General features: G+C 44.4%; 1 protein-coding gene across 4 annotated transcripts in view; it reads left to right on the forward strand.

Annotated features, from left to right (window-relative positions):
• LOC105196972 (frizzled-2) overlaps window positions 1-17,241 on the forward strand; it is a 123,661-nt gene extending 106,420 nt beyond the window's left edge. For all 4 annotated transcript variants that reach the window (XM_026136130.2, XM_026136131.2, XM_026136132.2 and 1 more), the window contains one exon: window positions 14,504-17,241. In XM_026136130.2, coding sequence (XP_025991915.2) covers window positions 14,530-16,845 — 2,316 coding nt within the window. In that variant the 5' untranslated portion in view covers window positions 14,504-14,529 and the 3' untranslated portion in view covers window positions 16,846-17,241. The remainder of the gene's footprint in view (window positions 1-14,503) is intronic.
• The last annotated feature ends 711 nt before the right edge of the window (window positions 17,242-17,952 follow it).

Genomic DNA, 17,952 nt, shown 5'->3' on the forward strand with positions numbered 1-17,952 from the left:
GCTCCCGTTTTATTCGCGATTAATTAATCCTCGCTGGGCGAGTTCGCCATCGATCGAAGTAAGATTTCTCGATGTAGGCAACGTGCAAATAATTCCAGTCGCGTTCGCGCTCGTGCATACGGTATGCATGAGTCCAGAGAAACGCCGCCGCCGCGACGGTTTCTTCTCTCCTCGTCTTGTCCTTGCGAAAAAGCCACCGTTTCCTTAAGAGAAGCGCAAAATAATGATGTACTTACTCGTCTCGTTCGAACAAGTCGTTTTTAAACGACATCATCTTATGGCTTTCGCAGGTGCGCGAACTCTTTCGAAAGAACTTCCAGAAATGTACAGAGATCGCATTTTAGCGTGCACAAGCTCGCGGATACATTAAATAACGCCACACTTAAGGGCCTATAACTTCTGTCACTCGTAACGACGATGTCGGTATCGTTATACCGTCGTTGCGCAGGTATTTTATATGGCAAAAAGCTGCGCAATGACAACGTAACGATACGACGCTGCCGTTAAGAGCTACGAAATTAGGCCATTAAGATTCAGCGATAATCTTTCGACGTGTGCGAGAATTTTCCTCGCGGCTTAAGGAAAGGCATCTTGAAACTGCGCAACGAAACATGCAAATTTAATATTTTTAATGTAGTCACGTGATCAATCTACTGAAATTTTCGTAAAGTTGATTAATAGCGTTTTTTATTGGGAAAATTAGTACGCACTGAGACGTTTCGGTTTCCGCGCGATGACGGTGTCAATGGAAACGTCCAATTACCTGCAGCGAGTGCACACTCAGTGCGCACTAGTTTTCCCAGTGAAAAACGCTACAAGTCCTTAATGAAGTTTAAAATAATTTCTCACCTTTTTCGCGATGTATGCGCGGGAAGAACGTTTTTACTGCAGCATCTAAAAATTTTGCTAGATACAGATCAGAATATTATTTTATGCTGTGCCGTTGAAATAATTATAACACAGAGAAAAAGATTTCATTGGAATTTTCTATTTATTTGACTGAAAGTCGTTTGATTGAAACAACATGTACGAAACATTATTTGTTTGAATAAAAATATTGATATTTCATTCAAACATTTATTATTTGAAAATAATATTCTTATCAGTCGTACTTATTGATTCAAATATTGGTTTATTTGGATCATTCCAAATAAATTTGTTTACATTAAAATTTTTGAAGTTCGACAAAACCGTTTTCTCTGTGTATAGGACACCTATCCAAGCATGGTAATGTTGCTGTAAACAGTTTTGACATTCTAGCAACCAAGTTAAACATCCGATACAGTGTTTTAAATGGTTCAACCTAATCATTTACAGATCCGTATTTCACCCGGGCGCTCCAAGTTTTTGCTTCATTATGATCCCATTGATTATTTTATTTATCCGTTTTTTATGCAGTTTAAAATTTGGACGAAGAACAATGAATATGTTAAACTTTTGGTGAAAATATATATGGATACGTGTAACTTTTGTTACTCGTAACTTTTGGGCACGTTACACTTTTGCTGCATGTAGTTTTTAAATGCATTAAACCTTTCTTAGCTATATATAATTTTTAGGTAATTACCCCAATTGCTATATTCATTTTTACTCCAATAACGTGTGATTAAGTTTTCATACTTTTCCAAGTCTTTTTTTATAAAGGGCACACTTGGCTAATTATATTGATCTCATATCCATTTTTTACTACTTAACTTTTGAATAAATAAATTTTTTTGTTGCAAGCACTTTAGAAGGTAGCTTTTTGTAGTCTTTTTTTTTGAAAGGTCTTTTTTTGTAAGATTGTTCTTTCCGTGTATTGTACAATAAAAATATATAAGTTGCAGTCTAGCCACTTCTGCCGCTATAATACATTTGTAGAAAGGATTTCTCAAAGAGATACGCTTTAAAGGTTTTTGTTCAACTTTCCAGTTTGGAGTAATATTTGGCGAAGGACATTGGAAAATATTATCGTGCGTCGACATTGCGTTATACGCTTTATCTCGGTCCGCAGATAATCCGTGTAAACGCGTTGGATTTGCTCCACGTTAGGCAGGGACGACGCAGGCGTTGTGCATCGGTCGGTTCCCGACCTGTTTCTCCCCGGGCCTCGCTCGGGCCCGCTGAAGCGGACGACGAGCGGGGAAACTTTATCGCGAACGCAACGAACGGTTGACAGCTCCGTGATGCATCGGTAGCGATTTGCATTGGCGTCGACCGCGCGGGAGCCAGCTGTGAACCCTGAACGAAGAAATTCTCGCCCGTTCTACGGCCTGTGGCATTCCGACCGCGCGCGCGTTTATCGCTGAACAAGCCCGCTGGATTCTCATCTCGCGTTTACCGCGAATTTTATGTTAAGCAAATCAAGCCTGAGAAAGAGATGATCAAGTTTCACGCTAAATCGTTGATGAACGGTACGGTAGGAATATAAATGCTTTTGGTGTGCACTTATTCAATGTTTTATATTAATTTGGCACCATTGTTCACTTAATATGCATTGTTAGATCAGAATTTCTGCAGAATCGAACGAGAAACGTTTACAAGATCTTGATTAAACAAATTAATATTCTCTAATTGCTTAATTGCTGACGTTGATCGATTTTGATCATCTAAATTTTTTCATTTAATGAGAAATGGAGACTGAAGAACGTCTGTCATAAAATTTGGACAATTTCATTCGTATAGAAATGCGTAGGGAAATAATAATCTCAAGCCATTGGGAAATTGATTTTCAAATTCAAACAGGCTCAAACGCAAACACTCTCAAACGAGCCGTATCTTAACTGTGTTGACCTTCCTGTAGGTGCCCTGCAATATTGACGCAAAGTCGGATAGGATAGACACGATACAGGTCGGTTCAATTATAGAATCGTGATTGCCAGGAAGCTGTATATAATACTTGCAACTGCTTGCTCGATATATTTTACTATCGCTTCGTCTTCGTGATTATTTTTGTTAGTGTTATCATAATCAACTTGGCCTTATCACTCGATTGTACGATCTTCGCTAGTTGTACGATTTCTCGATAATTATTATTATTCCTTACAACATTTCTCATTATTGTGATTTAATTTTCAGTTAATTATAACTTTATTCCGCATTAATCGCGATATTGTATGTCTTTCACGTTGAAATTTTCTTTTTGCGAAAATTACTTCCCGCAACTCTCGTGCACTCGCAAATTTCGAACTGAACAGAAGCTAACTTCGTAATTCATCTTTCATCGAGCTTGTAAAATTCTCGCAACGGTCAGATTCTCATCGTAACGCTCACGGATTCCGGAGATAGCCGTCGCGATAATGTCGCCAATTTGTCTTGTGGAAAGCGCTTCCCACGCGCTTGCACTGGCATTCACACTCACGGTACTGCAACTTTCTAAAGCGCGAAGAGTAATCAGCACAGTGAGACAAAGTGACATCGATTATAATCGTTTATCTATATAAGATACATAATATACTATATGTAAATATGTGAGAGATTTTTCGAATCATGATTTTTCGACGTTGAGTTGAATAGAATCGTTGAAACACAATTTTTAATTAACACAATTATTGTAAGTTGAATTTTAAGCAGTAGATAATGAAAAAAGATTTTTATGTAAAAAAAATAATATTGATTATAATCAATCATATCTCAATTGATTAATAACATTATATATAAAATTGTATAAAAAAAATTTTAATGTGATTTTATAAAATTATCAATATATGTGATTCGTATTCGAATTTGTTGGATTCGAAATTTTTGAATAGTTTGGATTCTAATCGTAGAGATACAATTCTCATCCGAATCTTATTACGTAATTCGATTCGTATTTACACGTCTCTAGTAAAATATAATAATGCAAAGAATTCATGTCAAAATTGAATGTATGAAATATAACATATATGTATAAAATATATCCAAAGAAAGATTGAAGATATTATTTTATTATTGTAACAAAAAACAAAATTTAATCAAATTCAAAACCAATAGTCGTCGTAGCTGTAACGTAGAAAACATTTAAATGCGCGTTATTAAATTGCAATTCGCGGACGAAAGTTAAAGTGAAATCGAAATCTGAAGTCAAACACAGCAGAACTGTGGGTATAACTTGCACAGCGCGAAGCAACGTAAACAATAAATTCAATACATTTCTACCAGATTGCGGCGGTCTGTAAGAAACCAGTCGTAAGAAGTTCCTTACCTTCGCTTCTCTCAGTCCGTCGTAACATTAAAGGCGATATCCGTAACAGATAACTAAGAAACTCGGAAACAAGTAGCCACGTTTAGCACCGAACACGAACGCGCCAGTCTCAGTCTCTGAATTTTCCTTGGGAAATAATACGGTTGCCGTTTTTCCTTTACCTTGACTTCTCGGATTTTCACTTGAGCTTGCGCGGAGACTTACGGCACGCTATTTAATTGCTACGAGTAATTAAGTGGCGCGAGAGGTGCTCACTATACCGCTCGCAAGGTGCTCACTATAAACGACGACCGAGCCGGTCGCTTATCTACGCTCGACGCGTTAAGAGGTCTCATAAAGGACCCTTGTCATAAATCGGACTTTGCTGTGATCTTAATTAAGGACTGACTGCGGAATCTCTTTTGCGTTGCCAAACGCGCGTTCCCGACATTTCATGTTCGTTGCCCTGGAAAATATCACGAGTATATCGTCACTAATTATAAAAATTCAGATTTTATACTCTGAAATATTTTTAATTTAGAATTGGTAAAATTACATTGAGCAGAAATCAGTATCGAAACTTTGCAGAGCCGCTAGAAAATTACTCAGAGGCGATAAAAAGTTTCAGATTCTATGGTCACTGCGATAAAAATCGTTCGAATCATCGTTATTATCTCACATGCGTAATCAAAGGTCGAATCACGGGTTAATCTTGCGTGATCCCGAGTGTTTCGCATAATCGTGAAAGAGATCCCGAGAGATCTCGCCGGGACATTTCGTTTGGGGGTGAATATGTCAGGTAGACGAGAGAGAGAGAGAGAGAAAGATCGTCCCGGATATACCGAATTTTAGAATCCGAAGGCAGTCGCATAACGAACAAGGGATATCTCTCTGACCTTTCCGTTCCTATCTCTCGTCGTCCCTACGCACCCGTCTACCTGTTTACCCATTTATCTCTCCCGATCTTTCCTCTTTTTTCTCCCCATTCCCCCCCTCTCCCCTTCCGGAGCTTCTCTTTGCTTTCTCGCTTCCCTACACGCGCCGTCATCCGCGCGGCGTGTATGGACGATGATTTACGGTTTTAAAGTTTCGTCTCGCTCGCATCCGTTGAAGACGAAGCGAGAGCCTCTCTCTTCCTCCGGGAAAAAGTGCTCGGCCGGTTCCAGCTGGCTTCTTCGCGGCGTGGCGCGGCGCGGCGCGGCGCGGCGTCGAGACGCGCCGGGATGTCCGTCTTGCTTTTGCTCGCACGTGAAAAGTAAATAGCGAATGTGGCAACGACTCGTTCATCTTCCATGCGGCTTGCAGAACCGCCCTCCTTGCCTGCCTTCTTCCCATCTCTCCTGCCATCTCCTGTTAGCCGCGAGCGCTGGACTTTTCTGTGACCGCCCAGCCGCGACAAAGCGGGTGTGTAGTATACCTTATCAACGCTTCCATCGAACGTTCGGGAACGTTAGCGGGCGCGAGACGCGGCCCAGCATTTTCTGCATCGTTGCGGTTTTAAACGAAAGACGACGAGCGCGCCCGGTGAACCGAAGGTGGCGACCGACTTCTCTATCCTCGCTAACGTATCCGATATTCTTGGTAACGATCAAACGATCGGGAGGGCTACTCAAAGAATCTAGATCAGGCCTCGTTTCACACCTTTCGCGGCTCGCAGCTTTCGCTTTGGCGGAATTAATTCGTACCGATTCGGCGCGATGACCGAATTCCTGTAATCAGCGAGGCAACCTTAAACAACAACCGTCTCTAATTACTCCAGTTCTCAAGACGAAATTTTCTTCTCCGTGAACCTCTTATCCGTGAAACAAACAAAACTCTCGACGATCACGGCGATAACGCCGTGCCAACGACGAAATCATTAAGGGGCGGGCGCTACGCAATGCGAAGTTTCGGGCAGTGCGCGCCGCGATGTGTATAACGATAAGCTCGTTTCGATGGCGATACGTCGATAGCGGTACACGATTCGGCCAGAGCCGTTCTGCCGCCGATTATCGCGAGGTGTTTTCTCTCTCTCTCTCTCTCTCTCTCTCTCTCTCTCTCAATCGCGAGCCAAGGTGAATCGCAAGAGCAGATGCTTTCTGGGACCGAGCGCTTCGCGCCTCCATGGGGCGACGGATCCAATTAGGCGAGCGCATGAATCCATAATTCATTCCCTGATTAATTAGCGCGCGTACACACAGCGCGGAAGGTGTGAGCGAAGTAAAGAACGGGGGGTGAGGGGAAGGTGAGAGACGCTGGGGATGGTGGAAACGATGGGGGAAGGGGCGTGACGAGATCAGTGATCCTTCTCGGCCGCAGTTTACTCGCGCTCGCGCACGACGAGTGAGGTGTATGGGCGCGCGTAGCCTTGTAAACGCTACGGGAACAAAAGGAATCGCGTTCACCGCCAACCTCGCGATAGCACCTACGTACGACCCGTGTATTTGCGCCTGCTGGGTGTGTGCGAGCGAGCGCGCTCTTACGTCGTTTTATAGGGAGATAAAAGCTATCCCGACATGACAATCTCGCTTACTAGACCCCGCGGGAGATTATTACGAGCCTGTGTATCAAATTGGGATTCTCCTCGCAGAACGTTGTAACGTTATTACGGAGGACTCCGAACACTTTGTACACGATGCGATAATGCGTGCTAAAGGCACGATTGACCCGATTATCATTTTTATTTGTATATTGCTTGCCAATTTAATTTTTTTTAATTTTTTTCATTTACTGTTTATTCTAGGTTTTAAGAGATGGAATTTTTAATTTGAAACGGAAAAACATTTGCTGGCGAATTTACGTCTTATGATATTTTTAATAGAAAATAATTAGACACAGTACTAATAATAATAATAATAATAATAATAGAAATAATAGAAATAATAACAGTAACAAGAATAGTAATAATAATAATAATAGTAGTAGTAGTAATAATAATAACAGTAGCAGTGGTAATATTAATAAAAATAGTAATAATAATAACTTTATTGCATACGATTTACAATTTAAGTTTAATAGCAATTGTTAAAATTACAATAAAAATATATAGATAGTAAAATGCTTGCAAATGGCGAGGCTACAGATTATGCAGGTGTTACAAGGTCAAATCGGCAAACAATAAATATATGAAAATTTAATTTAACAATGGAATTTAATACCGATTGTTGAAATTATACAAAAAAATAAAATGTTTTTTAAATAATACTCTACCTAATATACGGAAAGAATAGTTTTGCTGAATAAAAAATTTAGTCAAATTTTATTTGACCATCAAAATAATGATGTAGGACGTTCAAGCGTAATGAGCAAAGCTGCAAAATACTTTAACAGTCTATGTACTAACAATAAGTTGATTGTCCTACGCAATTACTATTTTGATGACTCAACAAAATTATTTTCAGATCTGTATCCAGCTATACTTTTAGACGCTTGAACGAAACCGTTCTTTCCGTATACGGCAATTTAAACAATTACGGTTTGAAGCGAAGTTTTGCTCTCGATCGCGCAGGCAAAAACGCTCCGGCGAGGACATCGACTCTTTCGGTCGGACTCTCGCGTATCACAGCAGAACGGAATAAGTACAACAACGCCCAATGTTGTTGCTCGCGCGAAAGAAGCCTCTTTTCGCATTGCTGCTCGCTATATTAAACGCGATGATTGCTGGGAACGCGATGAGTGCGGAGCGCGTGCTCGCTCGCGAGGAAGATCACCTCCGGTTTCACAGCGGACAGAACGTAGAGAGAGAAAGGCCGGAGGAAACTCCGAGGCAGGAAATAGTTATATCAAGATCCACTTCGCGCGCAATCGACAAGCGCCCGTGTCGACGATTACAGGCGGAACTTCATCTCCTGGACAAATGATACGTTCGTCGCGTGTGTGCCGCGGTATTATAACGTCGTCGGGCGGGCGGGTGATAACTCGATAGTGCTGCGATCATCGAGCGTTCGCATCCTGATTGAGCGAGCGATGCATCATCGGTCGTTACACATTCTTTATCGCGCTCGGGCAGCGCTGAGGTGAAAATAGAGGAAATGGAAGATGATGGATCGCGAGCGCGTTTGCAGTATGCCACGCCGACGCCAATTACAAATACAAATAGCCAACCGCGAGCGATACGAAGGCACTTTATTTCGTCTAACGATATTCGATCGCGCTCAACGTTTCGATAAAATTTAAATGGAGATTCTGCTGGAAATGAGAAAGCTCTTTGAGACGACTGATTGAAGATTGGCACTTTGTTATTTATTTGCGGGGTCCTCGAACCTCGGCAAGGCTCCCGTAATTTTCACGATTAATTAAGTCAATAATGACGTCTCTTCGTTTGAACTGTCGCGACGGAAAAGCCGACGTCAAATTGATCAAAGAATACATCTGCGGCTTGACGAAAATTTAACGGAACACCATGTATGCCATGGCAAACGTGCCGCGCTTTCACGCAGGCTTTGGTAAATCCGATCTTACGTGTATTCTGGGAATCGCGCGCGACTCGAGTAACAGTGCAGTTTCGCATAGCGGCGGCGGCGGCGGCGGCGCGGATGTGAAGGGAAGAAAGACCGTATTTCAGCCGCAAAGGCCCCGCGCGCGATATTGGAAATATCTTCCGCACTTTTTACCGGCGCGGTTGTCTGTCCCGTAATCACGACCGCGTGAAAAAGGTGTACAAGCCGCACACCTGTGATGCGTATCCTTCCTGCGAGAATAAACACAAAATATTATAGCTCTCTTTTCTCACAGATCCAATATTCCTTTAAGGGAATTCTGTATTTGCAAACTTGCATGTTTTTTTATTATTAAAAAGAATTCTTATTATTTAAAAAAAAATTTATTATTAAATGGAATATGAATTTTTTATTAGTAAAAATATAGAGCCATATCTTTAACTAAATTAATTTAAATTGTACACGGAAAAGACAATTTTACTGAAATCTGAAAATAATTGTGTTGAATTATTAAAAAAGTTATATTGGACGTTTAAACTGATCGCTGGTCGGTAAAAATGTTTTACACCTGTGTCATACTTGAACTTTTTACATAATTATTTCGATAGTCCAACATAAAATTATTTTCTGATCTGTGTCTAGCTAAATTTTTTAGATACTACGATAAAATAGTTCTTTCCGTGTAGGAGACATTTTGAAGAGTAACATCTTGTAACTTATGGGATAAATGTTTTAATTTTTCTATACTTGCTATAATTTCTATTGATTCTGTTAATTTCGTTTATTACAATATTTTACGAGGCGATGAAATTGAAACACCCTATATGTCGCAGCACGCGGCAGGACGTGGCGTTCGAAATGCGTGAAAGCGCGCTTTATATTCGCATAAAGGCCCCGAAGTACATGTTGTCGAGCGCGAATGTGCGCATCACACCCGGGGGCTCTAACAAATAGTTCCGGTTATCGGTGCTTTCGCGCGACTTAGGCGCTCTCCCTTTCTGCCTCTCGCACACGCTCTGCATGTTGCACCATTAATAAACCCATCCAGAAGGAGAGCGTGCGTTCGAAGGCCAAGTTTAGATGTCCAGATTCGTCGGGGAAGATAGATACCAGAAGGAGCTTGCTGCGCACGTAAACTATGCGGAGTTAACTTCCCGCGAGATATATACGCGTCGTGCGTCAAACGTTCTTCGTTCACGCCGAAATTGTGGTACTCCATACTCGTATCTCGGACGGAAGTTGCTTCAGCGGCGCGATAAATTGTTTAAACTGGCGAGTGCATAAATTGTTATTAGAATAAATTTTCTTACGAAAAAATACACTTTAAGAATAGAAATGAGCGCAGATGTACCATCTTCTTATCATATCTATATATAACTCTCCAAAGACTAACGTTTATTCGCCGCTTTCTTAGTCCAACCGGGTCACTGAAGCCTTACAATATTTTCGATAAGGTTTTTTGGCTTTAAAAAGTTTGGAAAAATTCTGATACACTCCTTCAACATTCTAGAATACGATTTCACGATTGTTTGATCCAAAATATCTTCCATTTTTTTTTACATATCCGAATTTGAGGCAGAATAATTCAAAATTGAAAATTTGCCTGGGTCGTCAAATCCCCAGTTGAACGATGGAGGATTAAGGAAAAATATTGGCTTATTCACTATTCCGCTTTATTATTGTTTTATTAAATTATGCTATAAAAATAATATCAAAAAATTTACAACTTATAGTTTTTATTTACATATTAATTTAAAAACCTTATTATTTATAAAAAAATTAATGAAAACAAGGAATTGCGAGTCAACGCGGTAATTGGTGCGTCAATAATAAGTAATATATTTACATAGTAATCAATATATAAGCGCAATTTCTTGTTTTCATTACTTAATTTTTTAATATTGTCGAGGCTTTTCTTAATTTTGTTTTTTGCTTATTATTTATGATTTAAAATAAAGATAAATTGAAAATTATAATAAAGTAGCATTAAAATAGGATGAAAATTAATTACAGGCACTTTATGTGTGTGCGTCTCTTTTGCAATGGAAATCGTCGCCACGAGGTTTTCGACATTCTTCCTGTAATAAATCGAAACTCCGAAATCAAATTTTTTTACAACTCGTTAAATAAAAAAAAAAGAAGTTAACGTGATTGAGAAGATTCTCTCTCCATGGACGACGTGTGGAATTTGCGAACGATGTTAATTACGGTAGTATTTATTGCAGAATTAGCATACAGTTAAATCTCTCGATAAGTTGTTTCTACGAACGACGACGGAAATTCTTTCGAACGATGATGCAAGATGATCGAGGGACAGTGGATAAATCTCGACGGGCCGTTTCTCGTTCCTTGTTTTTCTTAGCTCCGCGGAGCGGTGGCAGAAGCGCTGGGGGAGGGGGGAGGGGCGCGAACACGGTGAATTCATGATTAATGCTCGTGAGACGTGCGATTTGATATAAAACCCGACACCATCTGACCGCCGTCAGTTTTACCATCTAACGAGGGAGCATAACGCATACCTTATCCATACCTCACCATAAATCTCGTCGCGCGTTTTGATTTACGTACCTTTAGGAGCGTTTGCGAAGAAATGCGCGATATCACGGTGAGCTGCTGCTGCTGCTGCTGCTGCTGCTGCTGTTGCTGTCGTTGCTGTTGTGCTTGTGCTTACACCTCGCCGCTTGTCCCTTTTTACGAGCCCCGGATGTAACCCCGACCTTCCCTCGCTACGGTGAAAATCGAGGGCCTCGGAGAGACAGATTGACAGCGGACAAATCGCTATTTTAACGCGAGAAGCGCGCCTTTCACGCGTATCGACGCGTTTTCTTTTCGCGACCCGCGCACACCAAGGCGAAACGAACGATCGACCTCATCCTCGCGACGCGACGCGACGGTCAATCGAGCGAGAGGCGAACGCAAATAAACGGCTTAGCTGAAAGGACTTGCGGGATATTAATATGTATAAACTTTTAATTAGCTGTCGCGACACGCTGTGACGGCAAATGGATTACGCTTATGCAAGCGCGTGCTATTCGCAGAAATTAGTTATGAGCGAGGATAGACGTGTGGGAGAGCAAAAAGAGCACGAAATTTCCATAAAAGAGGAGTGTATCGTAACCCAAACAACGTTGGCCAGCAGCCCGCATATCCCAGGCAACAGGGGCGAGGCTTTAAAAGTGATTCATTGCCGAGGTCCCTACCTCCCTCATATTACTACCTCTGCTTTATGCAATACATTAATGGATATTCGTTTCGTTGAATAAGTTTTATGTACGATAGTTCTCCGTATCGTTCGCCGATATACCAGCAGCCCGCAAGGTCACTCTCGATATATTATATCGCAGTCCTCTCTGGTATCGGTCATGCAATCCATCTCTAAAAAAAAAGAGAGGAGTAGATAGATGCGATGAAAGGCGGAATTTTCCTAGATAAAGTCGTTAAAGTGATCAGGTGATTATTTTTAAAATAAAGCGATGGAATAATGCGATTGGACGCGAGATACGCGTGGAGCCTGTAAATGCGACGGATGAAAAGCGTAGATGCTCGTTGATGATTACATGATCGACGCGCGTATTCATTACGGCGCAATCGCGCGCCACGATTCATAATAACGCATTCTCTGTAATATTGTCGGACAGAGAGAGAGAGAGGGGGGGGGGAGCGGGGTCATGTCGAAAGGAGATCGCGATAATGCGTCGTTGACGGGCTCAACGATGCTCCGAAGCGAACTCCGTAACGAAGCGAAAATCAAAAGCGCATACGTCTCTATTGAGAGGCATCGGCGGGGGCCTCGCTTCCGCGCAGCTGCGGCGGATGCATCCCAGTGCATTTCGTTATACCGCGCCGCGCACGCCAATCGGCCGTATCGGGGATTTGAGCCACACACGTAGCGCGGGACTTCTCCTCCCTTAATTCCAACGCGGGTGCATGTACGCCGACCGCGACGGCGTCTTATAAATAGCGATGCCCGCGTCGAGGCGCTACCAGTTAACAAACGGTAAAACTAACACCGCCTTCTACGATAACATTTCGCTCCGGTCACGTGTTTTCCGCGCGGCCCGACTATTATAAGATCCATGACTGCTTCGATCCCTTTCTCTTCGGCCTCTTTCTCTTCTTTCTTTCTTCCCTCTCTCTGTCTCTCTTTTCTCTTTTCTCCCTTCTCAGCCGTCTTGCTCGCTGTACCCTAAAAGGGTAAAGTCTATAACGCTTCCTTCACTCTCTTTCCTCCGACAGTCTTTGATTCTCCATCATGCAAAATTGCATTCTTTGAATAAATTTTAATTCATTTAGTTATTTCAATAAATTATTTGTTTGCATCGCGCGCAAATAAAATGTTAGAAACTGAACAATATGTATATATAAAAAAAATATTAGCACTTTATGTCATCTATCTCGTGGAAATATAAAAATTTTATTACGCTTTAATAAAGTATCAGTGAAAATAGATAAAGTGACAATTTATTTGTAAATTAAGAAAAACTCTTCACACTCTAGTACGATCATATTGAGTATTTAAATACATTGTTCGAATAAAATAAAAGAGTATACAATACAAAATTTATACGCGATGCACAGAAAGATCTCATTCCATATTCGAATAGAGCTATCCCTATTCACGAATAAGATTCTATTCTTCATTCGTTATTTGTTATTCGTGAATTTATCCGGGATCTCAAGCCGGACACCCTACAGCTCCGCGAGAGGCGTACCGGTTCCGAAACCGGGTATATCTAGCGAACGATCGAAGCATCGACGTTGATTTATGTACGAGACATTCGAACGCTACGCCCTTGCTCGTTAAGGTCGACCGAACGAACGAACAAGCGAGCGAGCGAGCGAGCGAGCGAGCGAGCAGCCAGACGCATCCCGCGCCGGCTGGCTATTTAGGCATCGATCGTCGACTCGGACTTTTACGAAAGAGCGGATACACGCGGCGCGGCTCACCCCGGAGTTGTGCCCGGCCGGGTTACCGAAACGGCATCGTGCTGCTTTGATAGCACGAATTGCAAACGAAGCGAGACCCGTGCATGCGTTCTCCCGGCAGTCCGATCGTCGCACTCCTCGCTCGGTATTCGAGCCACGATGCTCGGTACGCCCAGTCTCTCCGGAACGTGATGAATACTTTATCCTCGGTAAATACACCCTCGTCCTCGAGTTACTCGTTACTTGCAGAAGGAGTTATTAGCGAAAGTTGATGTTAGCTCTCTTGATGTTGGGAAACTATTATTGAGTACTCTCTGGACGGTTCAAGTCAATATGACAGTGAATCAGATGTAGAAAGCTGTAGATTTGGTTCTCTCTTGACGCAACAGAGGAAATTTTGAGATTCGTTCCATCTAAAGAGTTGATAGAAGCGATAGAAGATAACTTCAGACCTCTCTTCCTTCTTCCTTAAACTATTTTCCAAATATTTTCAGCTTGGCACTTAAGGATAATTATAATAATAGATGTAATTATAATAATCTCCGCGCTCGCGATTGTCTCCGATTCAGCGAATAATCGGCAGAACTCCCCCGCTGCCCACGATGAGACATTCGTTTTTAGAGTTTCGTTAACTATTAATTTCGATAGAGCTATAAACCTTCAATCAGATTATACGTGGTTATTCGTTGCATCAAACATGTAAACGACTTGGCTCGCGAACGCAGTTCACGAATCTGCAGCTTGCATTTCCAGTGTAACGCGAACTCGTTGCCTGATCGTTGGTACGTCAAAATGCAATTTATTTAAGTGAATTAATAAAATGTAAAACGAACTATTGAATGACACTTGACACTTTACTTCTTTCTATATTCAGCCTTCCGTAACTTGTTTTATAATTGTAAATTCTGTAGAAGAGAGACAAAATGGTTTAACCACGTTCTTATATTTCTTATGCAAGAAGTTTCGGTGTAAATTACATTAATACTAAAGAGGTACTCTTTGCTTTCTGTTGCAGACTGCCGTTATGCGAACTCTGCAGCCATGAACGGGACGTTCTTGAGTATGAGACCCGCGCGACGGACCAAGTTATTTCCCACACGAACAATGACGAGTCTGTTGACGTTGTTGGTGCTCGCGACAACGTTCTCGAATGTATTACCAGAATCTGCGATAAATCCAATGGGTACTATCGTCGGAGCAGGATCAGGCGTCTCCTCCTCGTCTGGCAGCTCCTCATCCTCGTCGTCATCGGTGATTGGCGTGGTATCGGACAGTTCCAGTCCTAACGGTAACGGGGTTGGTGGTGTCGGAAACGGTAACGGGGTCGGTAGCATCGGCGGTAGTGTCGGTGGTGGCCATTCCGGTATAAATGGAGGTGGCGGACACTCCGGCCTCGGAAGCAACAACGGGAAAGGCCGATGCGAAGAGATCACGATACCCATGTGTCGCGGTATCGGTTACAATCTCACCGCCATGCCGAATGAATTGAATCACGACACGCAGGACGAGGCCGGCTTGGAGGTGCACCAGTTCTGGCCGTTGGTAGAAATAAAATGTTCATCGGATCTCAAGTTCTTCTTGTGCTCCATGTACGCACCTATTTGTCTACCGGAGTACACGAAACCATTGCCAGCGTGTCGCACCGTGTGCGAGCGAGCGCGAACGGGTTGCGCGCCCTTGATGCAACAGTACGGCTTTTCGTGGCCGGAAAGAATGGCGTGCGAACGTCTGCCGTATCACGGCGATCCAGAGAATCTGTGCATGGAACAGGATAATCACACCAGCACTAGTACAGGCCCTGGTGGTAACGGTGGTGCAGCGAGCAGCGGTCTCCCGGGACCACCGGGCCCGCCAGCGCGGCCCACGCGACCCAGCAAAACCTCACAGCCGGCCCGTTGCAAGCCGGGCAAGAATCAAAAAAACTGCCAACACCCCTCGGGGGAGAGGACGAGAGACTGCGTGTGCAGCTGCAGAAAGCCTCTCGTGCCCCTGGGGGCGGGTGGTACGGGGATAACAGGGCCGATAAGCAGCGTCAGCGGCAGCGTCATCGGGACCGGCAGCACCGGGGCCAACACGGGAGCTGGTCTGGCCGGCATGGCCGTAAGTGGAATAATGCCGGCGCCAGCACCACCATCGATGGGAGGTATCGGCCGAAGCATCATTCAGGAGATCGCAGGGGTGCCGGATTGTGCCCTGCCATGCCACGGGGCGTTTCTCACCCACGAAGAGCGCGAGTTCGCGGCCGTCTGGCTGGCCCTTTGGAGCGGTCTATGCGCGGCCAGCACTCTCGTGACCGTCATCACGTTCTTGATCGACACCCAGCGTTTCAAGTATCCTGAGCGACCGATCGTCTTCCTGTCGGCCTGCTACTTCGTCGTATCCCTGGGATATTTGTCGCGCAGCGTACTTGGTCATGAAGAAATCGCCTGCGACGGTCCAGCTTTGAAATCGGGCACGCAGGGTACGAGCACCTGTGTCATCGTTTTCCTCCTGATTTACTTCTTTGGCATGGCTTCCTCCGTGTGGTGGGTTATCCTAGCGTTTACATGGTTCCTCGCGGCGGGTTTGAAGTGGGGCAACGAAGCTATTGCATCGTACTCTCAATATTTCCATCTGGTGGCGTGGCTGGCCCCGACTGTACAAACAGTTTGGGCGTATATCGCCGGTGGCGTCGCCGGTGATCCCGTAGCAGGAGTTTGCACAGTTGCTCCCGAGGGAGTACGCAATTTTATCCTGGCGCCTCTGTTTGTTTACCTTTTGCTGGGCACGACCTTTCTTCTGGCTGGTTTCGTGAGTCTTTTCCGAATTCGATCGGTGATTAAGCGCCAGCCCGGTGCTAAAGCAGATAAATTGGAAAAGCTGATGATACGGATTGGCGTGTTCAGCGTCCTTTATACGTTACCAGCCGGCGTGGTGTTGGCTTGTCATATCTACGAATCGTCTCTGCGAGATGAGTGGATCAGCTCGCTGGCGTGCCCCTGCCGTCCACGGGCAAGACCGCTCTACTCGATCCTAATGCTGAAGTACTTCATGGCTCTCGCGGTCGGCATCACCTCGGGAGTTTGGATTTGGAGTGGCAAGACGGTTGATTCCTGGAAACGGTTATGGAGGCGTTTATTCGGCGGCGATCGCGGTCACATGAGTGCCGGTGCCGGGATGGTAGCCGGCGTAACCGGTGTTGGCGGCGGGATCGGCGGAGTTGGCATCAAGGGCGTAATGGGTCGAGGAATCGCGATGCCTTACCCATCGGCACCGGGTCCGGGCAGCGCCTTGTTACCCCCTGGGAGCGTCGCCAGTGCGTCTCAACATCACCTGCATCATCATGTACTCAAGCAACCACCGCTTTCGCACGTATGACGTCACCAGTCTGCGGGGGGCGATATGAACACCGCTGGATGCGTCGATCAGTCACAGCAGCAAGAGAGGCCTTCCGCCCTCAGCAATTACGGGCCCATCTAGCCCTTCGCCTCGGCCTCGCGCAGGCATAACGCGACGCCGCACACGACGCCACATACGGCGCCGCACACGCCCCATTCAGCGGCGACCATCTACTCCAGAAGGTCGCTCGCGTCCACGACGGGGCCGCTAACGCCAGCGCACGGTATCGCGCCTTCCTACACACAGGCTACCGAAGTTTGAAAGGAATTACGTGATGAAGGCACACATGGAAATTTGAACGAGTCAGCGACCCAACCCGTGTTGGTGTCGTCGGACGTAGCCTCTGCGCGCGATGGACGATGGAGCGGCCGCGGTGGGAGCGGCCGCGGTGCTTCTTGATTACCCGATATACGTATTAGTATGTACGTGTCTTCTCCCGCGGGAATCTCAAGGAATCCTCTCTCTCCAGCTCGGATCATCGGTGATTTCTTCGGCGCCTTTATCTTGCCAGTCGATTTAAAGAAAACTTTGTCCTGCGAAGGGAATAAATCCTGAGGACGATCGAGATGGAACGAAGCAGTACGTTTTGGTATTATCGGCAGGGAGGGTCGCTCGAGTGTCGCGGTATAGTGAGATTGTGATTTAGAAAAAAAAGACTCGATGAGTGGTATGCAAGAATGTATGTACGTTCATACGAATATATACATATATATGAACGGTGTCGATTGATTTCTCTATCTTTATTCGTATCTATCTATCTGTCTCTCTTTCTAATCTTTCTTACAATTCTCGTAAGGCGGTGCTCGTAAAAAACCCGCCACCGTGTCCGTCTAACGTGTATCGTCTCGTCTATTTATCTAATCTAGCTATTAAAAAGCCATTGGGGGATGCACACGCACGCGCGCGCGCACGCACGCACGCATGCACGCACACACACACACACACACACACACACACACACACACACACACACCACATACACACACAACACATACGGATGCGACGCGTACGCAAAAAGCGGCAGCCTGCTTTCTTTCCTCCCCTTTTCCCGGAAGAGAGAAAACTGCCACGATGCTCTCGATATCG

This window comes from Solenopsis invicta, chromosome 8, assembly GCF_016802725.1.
Source record: "Solenopsis invicta isolate M01_SB chromosome 8, UNIL_Sinv_3.0, whole genome shotgun sequence".
In the NCBI taxonomy this organism is placed as follows: Eukaryota; Metazoa; Arthropoda; class Insecta; order Hymenoptera; family Formicidae; genus Solenopsis; species Solenopsis invicta.